At 40.7% G+C, this 11,521-nt stretch overlaps 1 protein-coding gene across 1 annotated transcript; it reads left to right on the top strand.

Annotated features, from left to right (window-relative positions):
* Positions 1 to 2,120: 2,120 nt before the first annotated feature.
* On the top strand, positions 2,121 to 11,265 carry LOC119889606 (snRNA-activating protein complex subunit 1-like). Its single transcript, XM_038700446.1, has 10 exons — positions 2,121 to 2,389; positions 2,920 to 3,076; positions 3,181 to 3,321; positions 6,487 to 6,591; positions 6,675 to 6,830; positions 6,940 to 6,993; positions 7,184 to 7,246; positions 7,339 to 7,477; positions 10,279 to 10,350; positions 10,678 to 11,265. The coding sequence occupies exons 1-10, from the start codon at positions 2,259 to 2,261 to the stop codon at positions 10,710 to 10,712; spliced, it is 1,053 nt and encodes a 350-aa protein (XP_038556374.1). The 5' UTR covers positions 2,121 to 2,258; the 3' UTR covers positions 10,713 to 11,265.
* The last annotated feature ends 256 nt before the right edge of the window (positions 11,266 to 11,521 follow it).

Raw genomic sequence — 11,521 nt, 5'->3', positions numbered from 1 at the left:
CAATTCATCCGCTTCTCATTCAGGGGAATCCGTTTAACTACACGTTTCCTGACGGCTATTTCAGAACCTTTGAAATAGTGTGTTTGGATTCCCCTGAATCTCTTGATAACAACTTTGTTGAAGAGAATGATTTAAACAAAAACACAAAAAAGAGTAAAAAAAACGTTTTTAAAAGGGCTCAAACCTGCAATCTTTGAGATGCAAGTCTGAGATAACTGTTGACTCAGTGAAATGACATGAACGTATCGTAAAGAAACGCTCCTTCTGACCTCTGTAACCAGCTGTGCTTCGTTATCTCCAGATCACGAGAAAACTATCACGGGAAAACGGAGTAAATAAAAATATGAATCGATGGCCGCTTAGGGCTTCCGTAGCATACTAATTCATTTTTAATCTCTTTTTTAATCTGCTTTTTCTATATTTATATTTCTATATTATGTTCACGTGTACTGTTAAGCACTAAAATATACCAAGGCAAGTTCCTCATCGTATGTGAAAATGTACCTGGCAAATAACCAGGGCCTTTCTTTCTATTCTGGTTAGAGCCAGTTTGCGCTGAAGGGAGCAGTAATCTACAGAGCATTGTACGAGAACTTGGATTAGTAAACACAACGTGCTGCTGGAACACGGGGCTGATGGTTGCTGATAACGGGCCTTTGTACGCTTCTGTAGATATTCCATTACAAATCAGCAGCAACAGTCATTTACAACAATGTCTACACTGTATTTCTGATCATTATGATGTTATTTTAATGAACAAAAAATGTGCTTTTCATTCGACAACCAAAACAAAATAAGGTGAAATATAAGACAAGTTATAAGGCTGGCATTTATCAGATTTTGACTGAGGGACACTGAGGTGGTCTGCGACCCCCCAGCTGTGAAGTGAGGTTTTCTTTAAACGTCAATCTGAATTCAATGAAAATATTTTTTAGATACTTGTGTAGTCTTAATCATTTATTTATTTCATTTCATCTTTCATTTCTGCCACACTGATAAAATGTTCCTTTATGTTCAACCCAAAGGTCGCTTTTATTGTGCAATCTGCTGACACACATTGTTACCGTAATGCCTAGAAAATACATGCATCGCAAAACAAAACAGGGGCTGGCTTGACCGCAGTCTAAATTCGATAATCGTCTAGCCAACAAAAATTAATTTGAACACATATAAAACAAAATACTATATTGTTGTGTAACAACTGAGTGATAAATGAATTTAGTCACTTTATACAGAGATATTTCTGTATAATATATAAATAATACATTAAATTAGTCTTCCATTTTGCCAAAAATTGGTAAATTCTTAACATAAAACATCATCAAAGAAAATTATGATGCTGTTCTACAAGGCTGTTTTAGAAAGTATTGTTAAGTATGGTGTTACAGTATGGTTTGGGAACCTATCTATACAGCTAAAATCCAAATTGTCACATCTGGTGTTGTCAGCACTTAAAACAGTTGGAAATGAGAGTTATTTGAGAATAGCACTTTAAATCAGGTGCAGAAAATTGGGGGGACCAAACTCACTTTCTGCACTCTCAGTATGAATTGCTCCCCTCCGGCAGAAGATATAGAGTTCCACTGTGCAAACTAAACCGGTATAAAAATTCTTTTGTTCCTGTGTCTACATGTATGTTGAATAACAGTCTATCTTATTAATTTTATTAAATTGTCTTTCCTCTTTTTATACTTTTTATACTTGTATATTGTATATTTCTATGTACATGCAGCAACCATGCAGTCCAAAACAAATTTCCTTTCGAGGACAATAAAGTATACTACTACTACTATCAGGTTAAAATGTTTTCCTGTCAAAATAAAATACTCTCTGTAGGATTAATAAAGTCCTAAATCTTTACAAAACAACAAAAGCATTTATTTAGCCAAGATTTTATTGCTATTCTATTAAACTGAAATATTTACACACAAATATCAGGAAAAACGAAACAAAATCATCGTTAAATGTTATAATTGAATATAATTGGGGCAGTGCGTAGATTAATCCACGTGTATTTACCTCCACGTGTAATATTGTATATTTCCATTTCTATATGGGGCAAGTGAAGGCATCACTAACGCTGGCGAAGACGCGTGCTGATGACGCGCTAAAGCGTCGACTGTCGGTGTTGAATCGTGTGTTTACATCTTGGATGTTGTGTCTGTAGGGTTTTTTGTTTTTTGCTGGTAGCAAACGGGTGAAATGTGATTGTTGAGGTTTTGTTTTAACGCCCAGCGGCCCGAGGAGGCAGCAGGAAGATGGATCACTGCAGGAAACAGGTGAAATCCGACTGCGAGGAGCTGCTGAGCCGCTTCCAGCGAACAGAGTCCGTCCGGTTCGAGATTTTCTCCAAGATATGGAGGGAAATGCGGTTCTCACAGATCTTCTAGTAGGTGCACACTAACAAAAGAATATTTTCATAAACTTTGTTTAGTTTATTCTCATTTTCTGAACGAGGAAAATTGTTCAGAAAATGCCCGGAAGCCCAAACACTAACAGTTATAGTTCAGTTTACAATGATATAAAATATATAAATCTAACAAATCTTCACATTTTAGGCTGAAACCAGTCAATGTTTTTCTCGATAAATGACATAAAGAATTAATAAGATATCATTATTGTGGACTATTCATTTGCTGCTCATTGTGTAAACGGTTAATTGATAAATAATGTCAGCATATTACATCTAACTTTTAGTTTTTGTCATATTTTCATGAGTTTATTTACATTTTATTATCATTTGTGACACATTGTTTTAATCTTTACTTTCAGAAGTTCAATATTGCTCATAATTATAACTTAGCAGTACGTATTTGAGAAATCATTGTTATGAGACAGGTTACCGTTATGCTGAGTGACAGTTCCTGCTCAATACGCGCTGCAGACAAGCTTTTAACATTACATCTTACTGTTTTGCAGCGGCACCGTGAAGCATGAGAAGCGAGCGTTCAGTCGGCTGGTTCTGGACACCGCCTGCAGCTTCCTACTGCCTCCGTTCAGCTTCCAGATCAGAGTTGGAGGACTTTATCTGCTGCACAGCTTGTATCAGTGTCAGACCGCCTCGCCCCCGGAGCAGGTCAGAGACCACAACACAGCTACAAGCTCTATAAAAGGGTCGGTAATACATCAAACGAAGCCCGACTTCAAATTGAAAGCTCTTCTTGTGTTTCTGTGTTTCAGATCCGCCTGGCGCTGAAGGACTGGGAGGATGTGAAGAAGTTTGAGAAGGACGCTGTGGACGCCCAGCACCTCGACGTCGTTTACGTCCTCCAACAGCTGATGTTCCGCAAAGCTTTCCACTTCACCGCCATGCCCACTCTGGTGAGCTGTTCTATCAACGCACAGATTTTATATTCACCTAAAACTCTGAATATCATGTGTGTGCGCTGGAGATTCGGTGTACCCTTTAAACAAGGTGAGTTATGACCCGTAGTCCCCTTGTGTCTCTGTCTCAGGCTGACTGTCTGACGCAGAGCGCTTCCTCCTCGCTTCCCTCCCTTGCGTCTCCGCTCCCTCAAAACAGAGATTTGAGAGAGCGAGATGAAAAGATCGGGACCACCGTGGTCACTCCAGCGTCATTTTGAGGAGATGGCGATTACTAGTTATGCATATTCTCTATTTATTTGTGTCTAGGAATAATAAAACTAGAAACGCCCGATAACTTCTGCTCCAATTATAGATGTATTTCAGGTGTCATGGAATGCGACTGATAGAAATAACACCAATAGACAATTAAACTGTGTGAGTGAAAGAGCAGGAACAAGTGTAACTGTAAGTTTATTTAACATCTTTTAAATCATTCAAATTGTGAAATAGTAAGTGAGTCAGTAAAACAAAGGCAACAAAAACACACAGGTTTGCAAACATTAGATCAAACTTTTTCACATCAAGGACCCCTAAAGTGACACAAATTAGACCACGGACCCCCGTTTGATAAGATTTTGTCCAAAGGTTCGCTCCTCTGATAGGATTTTTGCTTTTAGATGTTTTATTGCAGAAAGTAGATGAAACCCATGACTACAATAATCACACATTCTGTCACTGTCTTACTTATAGAAGGAATTAGAGTGAAAATAAATGATTCCCTTTTTTCTGGTAACCCCCTGGAGTCCACTCAAGGACCCCTGGGGGGGTCACCGGACCCCTTTTTTAGAACCACTGCTTAAGATAGCACATGGCGTGACAAAGGTCAGCTTAAATAAAAGAGTCGTAAACTGTTTTTCAAAGGCGTCAACAGAGAACTGTGCAGCTGTGGAGGTAAAAAAAATGACCCGACGTGCACTTTGAACGAAAAATAAAACATCCTTTTGGCTGATGAAGAGAAAGAAGACGGATTGATGATTATTTCATGATTCAGATTATAAAGACATCTAATGAATTTTACTTTACATAAATACAGTAGAGCACAGTAGGTGCCAAAGCTGCAGTATTACAGTCAGTCACTAATATTAATGTCAAGGTGCTGTTTTGAATCCGTGCAGTAGATGCTTCAGCCTGCAGCTGTTGTTGTTCCATGACAACATCATGGAAAGGATCCCTACGAGGTACGCCCGGGGACACCCTTTGTTTTCAACAGGAAACTGAACTCAAGGACAAGTCTCGCTCTGAAATCTCGTGAGAGGCGATTGCAGGGAGACGACGGTGGAAACGAGGGAGACGAGTTGGGGAAAGAGTCTTGGTAGCAGCTCCTCTACGCACAAAACAAACTCCTCTCCCTCGTTTCCAACGTCGTCTTCCTGCAACAACTCGCCTCTCACGAGAAATATGTGAAAATAGGGCCCCAGGTTTAAAAACACATGCTTTAAGTAAATCATATATACAGTGAGGAAAATAAATATGTGAACACCCTGCTATTTTGCAAGTTCTCCCACTCAGAAATCATGGAGGGGTCTGAAATTGTCATCGTAGGTGCATGTCCACTGTGAGAGACATAATCTAAAAAAAATAATCCAGAAATCACAATGTATGATTTTTTAACTATTTATTTGTATGATACAGCTGCAAATAAGTATTTGAACACCTGTCTATCAGCTAGAATTCTGACTCCCAAAGACCTGTTAGTCTGCCTTCAAAATGTCCACCTCCACTCCATTTATTATCCTAAATTAGATGCACCTGTTTGGGGTCGTTAGCTGTGTAAAGACACCTGTCCACCCCATACAATCAGTAAGAATCCAACTACTAACATGGCCAAGACCAAAGAGCTGTCCAAAGACACTAGAGACAAAATTGTACACCTCCACAAGGCTGGAAAGGGCTACGGGGAAATTGCCAAGCAGCTTGGTGAAAAAAGGTCCACTGTTGGAACAATCATTAGAAAATGGAAGAAGCTAAACATGACTGTCAATCTCCCTCGGACCGGGGCTCCACGCAAGATCTCACCTCGTGGGGTCTCAATGATCCTAAGAAAGGTGAGAAATCAGCCCAGAACTACACGGGAGGAGCTGGTCAATGACCTGAAAAGAGCTGGGACCACCGTTTCCAAGGTTACTGTTGGTAATACACTAAGACGTCATGGTTTGAAATCACGCATGGCACGGAAGGTTCCCCTGCTTAAACCAGCACATGTCGAGGCCCGTCTTCAGTTTGCCAATGACCATTTGGATGATCCAGAGGAGTCATGGGAGAAAGTCATGTGGTCAGATGAGACCAAAATAGAACTTTTTGGTCATAATTCCACTAACCGTGTTTGGAGGAAGAAGAATGATGAGTACCATCCCAAGAACACCATCCCTACTGTGAAGCATGGGGGTGGTAGCATCATGCTTTGGGGGTGTTTTTCTGCACATGGGACAGGGCGACTGCACTGTATTAAGGAGAGGATGACCGGGGCCATGTATTGCCAGATTTTGGGGAACAACCTCCTTCCCTCAGTTAGAGCATTGAAGATGGGTCGAGGCCGGGTCTTCCAACATGACAATGACCCAAAGCACACAGCCAGGATAACCAAGGAGCGGCTCTGTAAGAAGCATATCGAGGTTCTGGCGTGGCCTAGCCAGTCTCCAGACCTAAACCCAATAGAGAACGTTTGACCTCTCTAATTGCAAACAAAGGCTACTGTACCAAATATTAACATTGATTTTCTCAGGTGTTCAAATACTTATTTGCAGCTGTATCATACAAATAAATAGTTAAAAAAATCATACATTTTGATTTCTGGATTTTTTTTTTTTTAAGATTATGTCTCTCACAGTGGACATGCACCTACGATGACAATTTCAGACCCCTCCATGATTTCTAAGTGAGAGAACTTGCAAAATAGCAGGGTGTTCAAATACTTATTTTCCTCACTGTACGTTGCTCAGCTACCAATTAGAAATGAGATATTTGTCATTTCAAACGGGTTCAACAAACGACAAAATACAGGTTCTGAGAAAAATCATCAATATGATTTTAGATTCCGCATATAATCCCTTCTAGCTTGCAGTTCACACTCGCCTCTTTGTGCTTCTCCTTTGTCTCTCCCTCCTCTTCCTCTCCGTCCAGCTCTCCTTCCAGAAGAAGAGGAAGGTGGAGAGGACGGCGTTGTGTGAAGAGTTCATGGAGCGAGCGTCTCGTCCACAGGAGCTGATCAACATCGAGCGGCTGGAGGTGAGCCGAGGCCCCCTCGACTCTTGGCACTTTAAAGGGAATTTTTCATCAAGTGTTAAGTTGAGCCGTTTGTCTTCTTGCAGGAATTGTCCAACATTCATGAGCTCTATGAGAAGCTGAAGGCGTCTGTCTCTTCGACGTCAGAACCGGCGGTTTCGTCCGTCAACCTGCTCCGTAATGAGCTCGTCCCTCAGCTGCGCAGCTCTGTGGTGGATTTCTACAACTGGCAGCAAAAGAAGGTGAGACTTTTCTGCAGGTCTTTGTTACAGTGAAGTTTCTCTTCATACAGCCGGGTCTTTTTTTTTCACCACTGTTGATGTGCGGCCATGACGTGTCTTTTGTTGTCAGGATGGGAAGGTTGAAGATGAAGACGACGATGAGGGAGCGTCGTCTCAGCAGGAGGTGAGCGACGCTACGTGTGACTCAGTTGAAGCTGGAGGTCATCAGAAGCATTTAGAGTATCACTGGTGCACACCACGTCTCCTGCAGGACGTTAAATACATGAAGTCCTTCAGCTTTTACCTAAAGGTGTAATGATTAGTTTGTCCGCTAGAGTGGCGCTGTTGACTCACCGCCAGTTTTGTGTCCTCAGTCCTCCAGGAGAGCTGAGCTCCTTGCCTCCATCAAGTCAAAAGCATACGGAGAGGCAGCAGAGGTTTGTTTCTCATTTTATATTCTTGCAAAAAATGCGTTTTGTTAAATTTATACCTTTCAAATCATCCAAAAACACATTATTTTTTATCTCAGGCCTCCAAGTCCCGGCGTCATCGTCAGGTGGAGGTGGATCCCACGAGTGACGAGTCTGGACCCTCCCCCTCGTCAGGTTACTCCAGAACAAATAAACTGTCACTCAAAGCCAGAACCAACCAGAACATACATATCGCAGGTAAATGCCTCCTTTAAAACCTTCCTTTAATTCCTAAAACTTAAAGTATCTTACCCGATCAGCCCAAACATTAAGAGCTGAATAAAGAGTGCTAAATTGTGTGTGAATTCTAAAATATTGCACGTGTAATTTTAGTACCCGTTACAGGTGACTTACTAAGAATTAATTCGTAGATGACAACAGGAGCAAACACAATGGAGGGAGTATTTAAATGAGGGCTTTGCGTGTTTCCGCCATGGAGAGTCGGGAGGAAAAGCCGCCACAGCGTAAAAACCTTGGTTTGTTTCGTTCAGTGCGTCCCGAGGATGTGGAAATTGTCTGTACCGGCCCACTAAGTACTTGGGACAGCACACCTGAAAAACTGCTTTGGGAAACTCCAGCAGAAACAGCTACAGCACGCTGGAATGACGCGAGGAAATGCCAGCAGATCGCGCTTCATCCAGCCAGAGGGAACGATCACCGACCGTGCGCACCGTGCCCGCTCGCTCCGAGATCTCCTGTCGCTGTCCCTGTACGCCCCAACGCCCCCATTCCCTCTCTGATCCCTACAAAGGCTTGTGTCGCTATTACGCCCCGAACAGTTAGTGATCGTTCCCTCTGGCTGGAGGGATTTTACGCGTGATCCGTGCACTACTGCAGCTGGGGGCTCTTTCCGCAGCGCCAAGCAACTTTCTAAACTCCTCCATCTCACGTAGAACAGAAGTCAGGTCGAAATGAAATTTGCTTTATTGGCATGAACGTTAAAACAACAGTATCGCCAAAGCTAAAGGAAGATACAAAAAATATTCTATTCATATAGTTCATCGAATAAAATAAAATATTTGTATTTCTATATATTGGATATAGAAAAATTATCTAATATTGTTAATTTCTCTACGTTTTATTTCATTACGGCTGTGTCTCCTTCAGGCAACAAAATCAGCAGCCATCTCTGCAACACTTGGCGGTTTGCACCTTCCTTTCAAACCTATTAAATACAGAAGCTGTTGCACTCACATGAAATTGCTTTTAGGCTTGTTAGGTCACACTGCGTGTAGTAAACACATGTATTTGCATGTTACCCTCCCGTTACTTTGCCCCAGACTGCATTAAGGCAAAAGTAGTAAATGAACAACAGGCGCTATCTTGCACTTTTGAAAGACAGACCGTTAGTAGATCAGCTTACGTGCCAATTTGCTGGTGACATCAAGTTTGCACACGTTTTTACTGAGGACCCGTGACCACTGACTGGTGAAGTGGATAACACTGATTATCTCGTTACTACACCATATATCAGGCAGCAGGTGAACGTTGTGTCCTCGGTGTTGATGTGTTTAGAAGCAGGAAAAATGTGCAAGCGTAAGAATCTGAACAACTTTGACAAGGACCAAACTGTGACTGGTCTGCAGTGGTCAGTACCCGTCAAAGGTAGTCCAGGCCTCGACGGGTCAGGGCTGTTTTGGCGGCAAAAGGGATGGCGGTCCATTATGTTATGTCTGATCAGTGTATATACCAAGGAAAATAAATACTACAAAATAAGTATAAATTCTGCTTTTATCTTTCTTTGCTACGACTATAGGTGTGCTCGTTATCTTCTTCTTACATAGAAAGGACTAAAATGTGAGGAGAGAGGAATTGAGGAAACATGTTCTTGGTAAAATAAGATGTCCTCTCAGGCGTCACCTGAAGCCACTTCAGTTTCTGATGATGGCAGCACAGCGGGAATTTATATTTGAATATTTAATGTGATGAAATATCAAAATAATGATAAGGCCGGGCAGCTACCACTGCCAGCGCTATTGCTTTTCATTTATTACAAAATATTAGTTTCTTCCTGTCAAATAAATAAATAAATAAATAAATAAATGCCCGCCACAATTTCCCAGAGCCCAGAGTGATGTCTTCATATTGCTTCTTTTATCCAACCAACAATCAAAAACACCAAGACATCGGAAATGACAAAGAAAAGCAGCAAATATTTACAAATAAGAAGCTGAAACCAGAAATTGTTCCACATTTTTTGATTAAAAAGCGACTACAAATAATCAATCGATTATCAAAATAGTTGATAATTATTTTCATCTATTTGTGTAAATCAGTGAAACCAGTGAATGTAATGATTGCTTGTGTCTGCATTAATTGATATTTTCCTGTGAGTTCATCAGTTTCTTGTGTGGGTAATAAATGTTGTAGGGAAAATGTAAAATATAATTATAAAATACATCTCAAAATGTAGTTTTTACCTGACAGAGACTGATTTTCAGGGTCATGTTTGACTGATTAGGAATGAAACACATTTGTATTAAAAATGGGACTTCTTAAGGCTGTGTGCCATTCACCGTAGCCTGACGAGCACTTCCCCATAAATGTAACTACACCTCGCAATGACTCTGTATCTTCACATTTCCTCCTACTAATTTCCACTGTTTTCCTTCTGCCTCAGCCGGGTCAAGGGTCGTGCACACCATCTCCTCTGACGCCTTCTCTCGTGTCTGCACTTCAGTAATTTCACTAAAAGTAGCTGCTGTTCAACATTGTTTGTAATGGCCAACGAAGAAGAAGAAGCTCAGACACATTGGAACATTTTTGTGGTGCACTGTAATGGCAGAGCGACGCAGACACCAACACACCGTTATAAATGCTTGCTATGGCCGTTGGCTAGACTCAACGCAGATTTGAATATGCCTTTACTCCTCTCCCACAGTGGACGAGGAGGAGGAGGCAGGCGGTGGGAATGTGGGCTCTGAGGGTGAATTTATTTTCTTTTAGCTTGAATGTTTTTGTGCAATAATCCTCGCTCACTGAAACTTCCTTCTTGCCAGGTGACATGTGGAAAGAAGCCACAAACACCACTCGCATCAATCGTCTCACCACGCTGGACTTCGTCCCTGAAGGTACACAGCCAGCAGCTGCACATCTGCTCTTTCACACTTGCTGCATTAGTTTGTTCGGTGATCCGGGTGAAGATCAAAGTGGTTTGTTAACATGCTACATTAGCACGCATACGGGTCTTGAATGTGTGCCACAAGCTGTTTGTTTGGCTATAAAACACTAACCAGGATTTATTTTTTTTAAACTGAAATGGCCTTTTCTCAACATCCACCACCATATTTTACAGTAAATTAACAAAATAATCTTATTTTTCTATCAACTATAAAGAGTTTTGCTCACGCATGAATTTTCTTGCTTGTTAAACTTTGTTTTCTTTTTCCTATATTCAGAAAAACCAAAAAAGTACATCAGATTCAAGTGGTGACGAAGACACTGCTGGAGTCGGCCTTCATCCTGAGTGGAGCTTCTGCCTGGAATATTTTATTATATATTATTTGTTTTAAAATGTGGTGTTGTTGTAATTCATTTTAAATGTTTGCGTTGACAGTCGTGTATCATAGAAAAGGCGAATGTTTTAACATTTTAAAATGTCATGTATTTTTTAAAGAAACTTAAACATACAAATTGATCTGTTAAAGAAGAAATATTGATCTGACTCTGCTTCTGTTCCTGAATGCAGCGCCTTTGTAAAGAGTTACAACAAACTCAGCAAAGCAAAGAAATTAACAGTTTTATTTGTTTCTATTTCATTTCACTTGTTAAAATTTTACCCTGTACCTGCCTCTTTTTTCTTTTATACTTAAGGAACCATATGTTGTGACAATAATTCACCTTATGCACATTTTAATAAGTTCATTTGGGTAAATGACTATAAACATTTTCCTCATGAAGTTCATCTCTCTGTGCAGGTTCTTCTATAAAAAAGTTTAGTTTTATACTATCACTACTTTCTATAAAACTTGTATTTGTGGTTCTTATTTTTGTCTCTTTCTTGTGTGACATTCGATTCAGACTAAATTAATGAATGCCAATAGTGCTACTCAAAATTACGGACGGGGGAAGGGAAGGTTAAGGAGAGAGTGAATGCAAAACTATTCCCTTTTTGGTCTTGCGGTTGCCTCTTCGCTGCAGCTGTTGTCACTTTGGGAATTTGGGAATGACAAAGGGCTCTTCCTTTAGTACCACTTCTGATTAGATTAGATTCAACTTTTTGTCTTTATGCAGAGTACGTGT

This window comes from Micropterus salmoides, unplaced genomic scaffold (genome assembly GCF_014851395.1).
Source record: "Micropterus salmoides isolate LMB-PRFRI ecotype aquatic unplaced genomic scaffold, ASM1485139v1 Ms_hic_scaffold_558, whole genome shotgun sequence".
NCBI lineage: Eukaryota > Metazoa > Chordata > Actinopteri > Centrarchiformes > Centrarchidae > Micropterus > Micropterus salmoides.
This window is presented reverse-complemented; position numbering and strand designations above follow the sequence as displayed.

Bases quoted from the DNA above. Each gene is read 5' to 3' on its own strand.
- LOC119889606 (XM_038700446.1), top strand. From the start codon at position 2,259: ATGGATCACTGCAGGAAACAGGTGAAATCCGACTGCGAGGAGCTGCTG. The intron at 6,592-6,674 runs GTGAGCCGAGGC...GTCTTCTTGCAG, and splicing joins TCAACATCGAGCGGCTGGAG to GAATTGTCCAACATTCATGA. The intron at 7,478-10,278 runs GTAAATGCCTCC...CCTTCTTGCCAG, and splicing joins CCAGAACATACATATCGCAG to GTGACATGTGGAAAGAAGCC.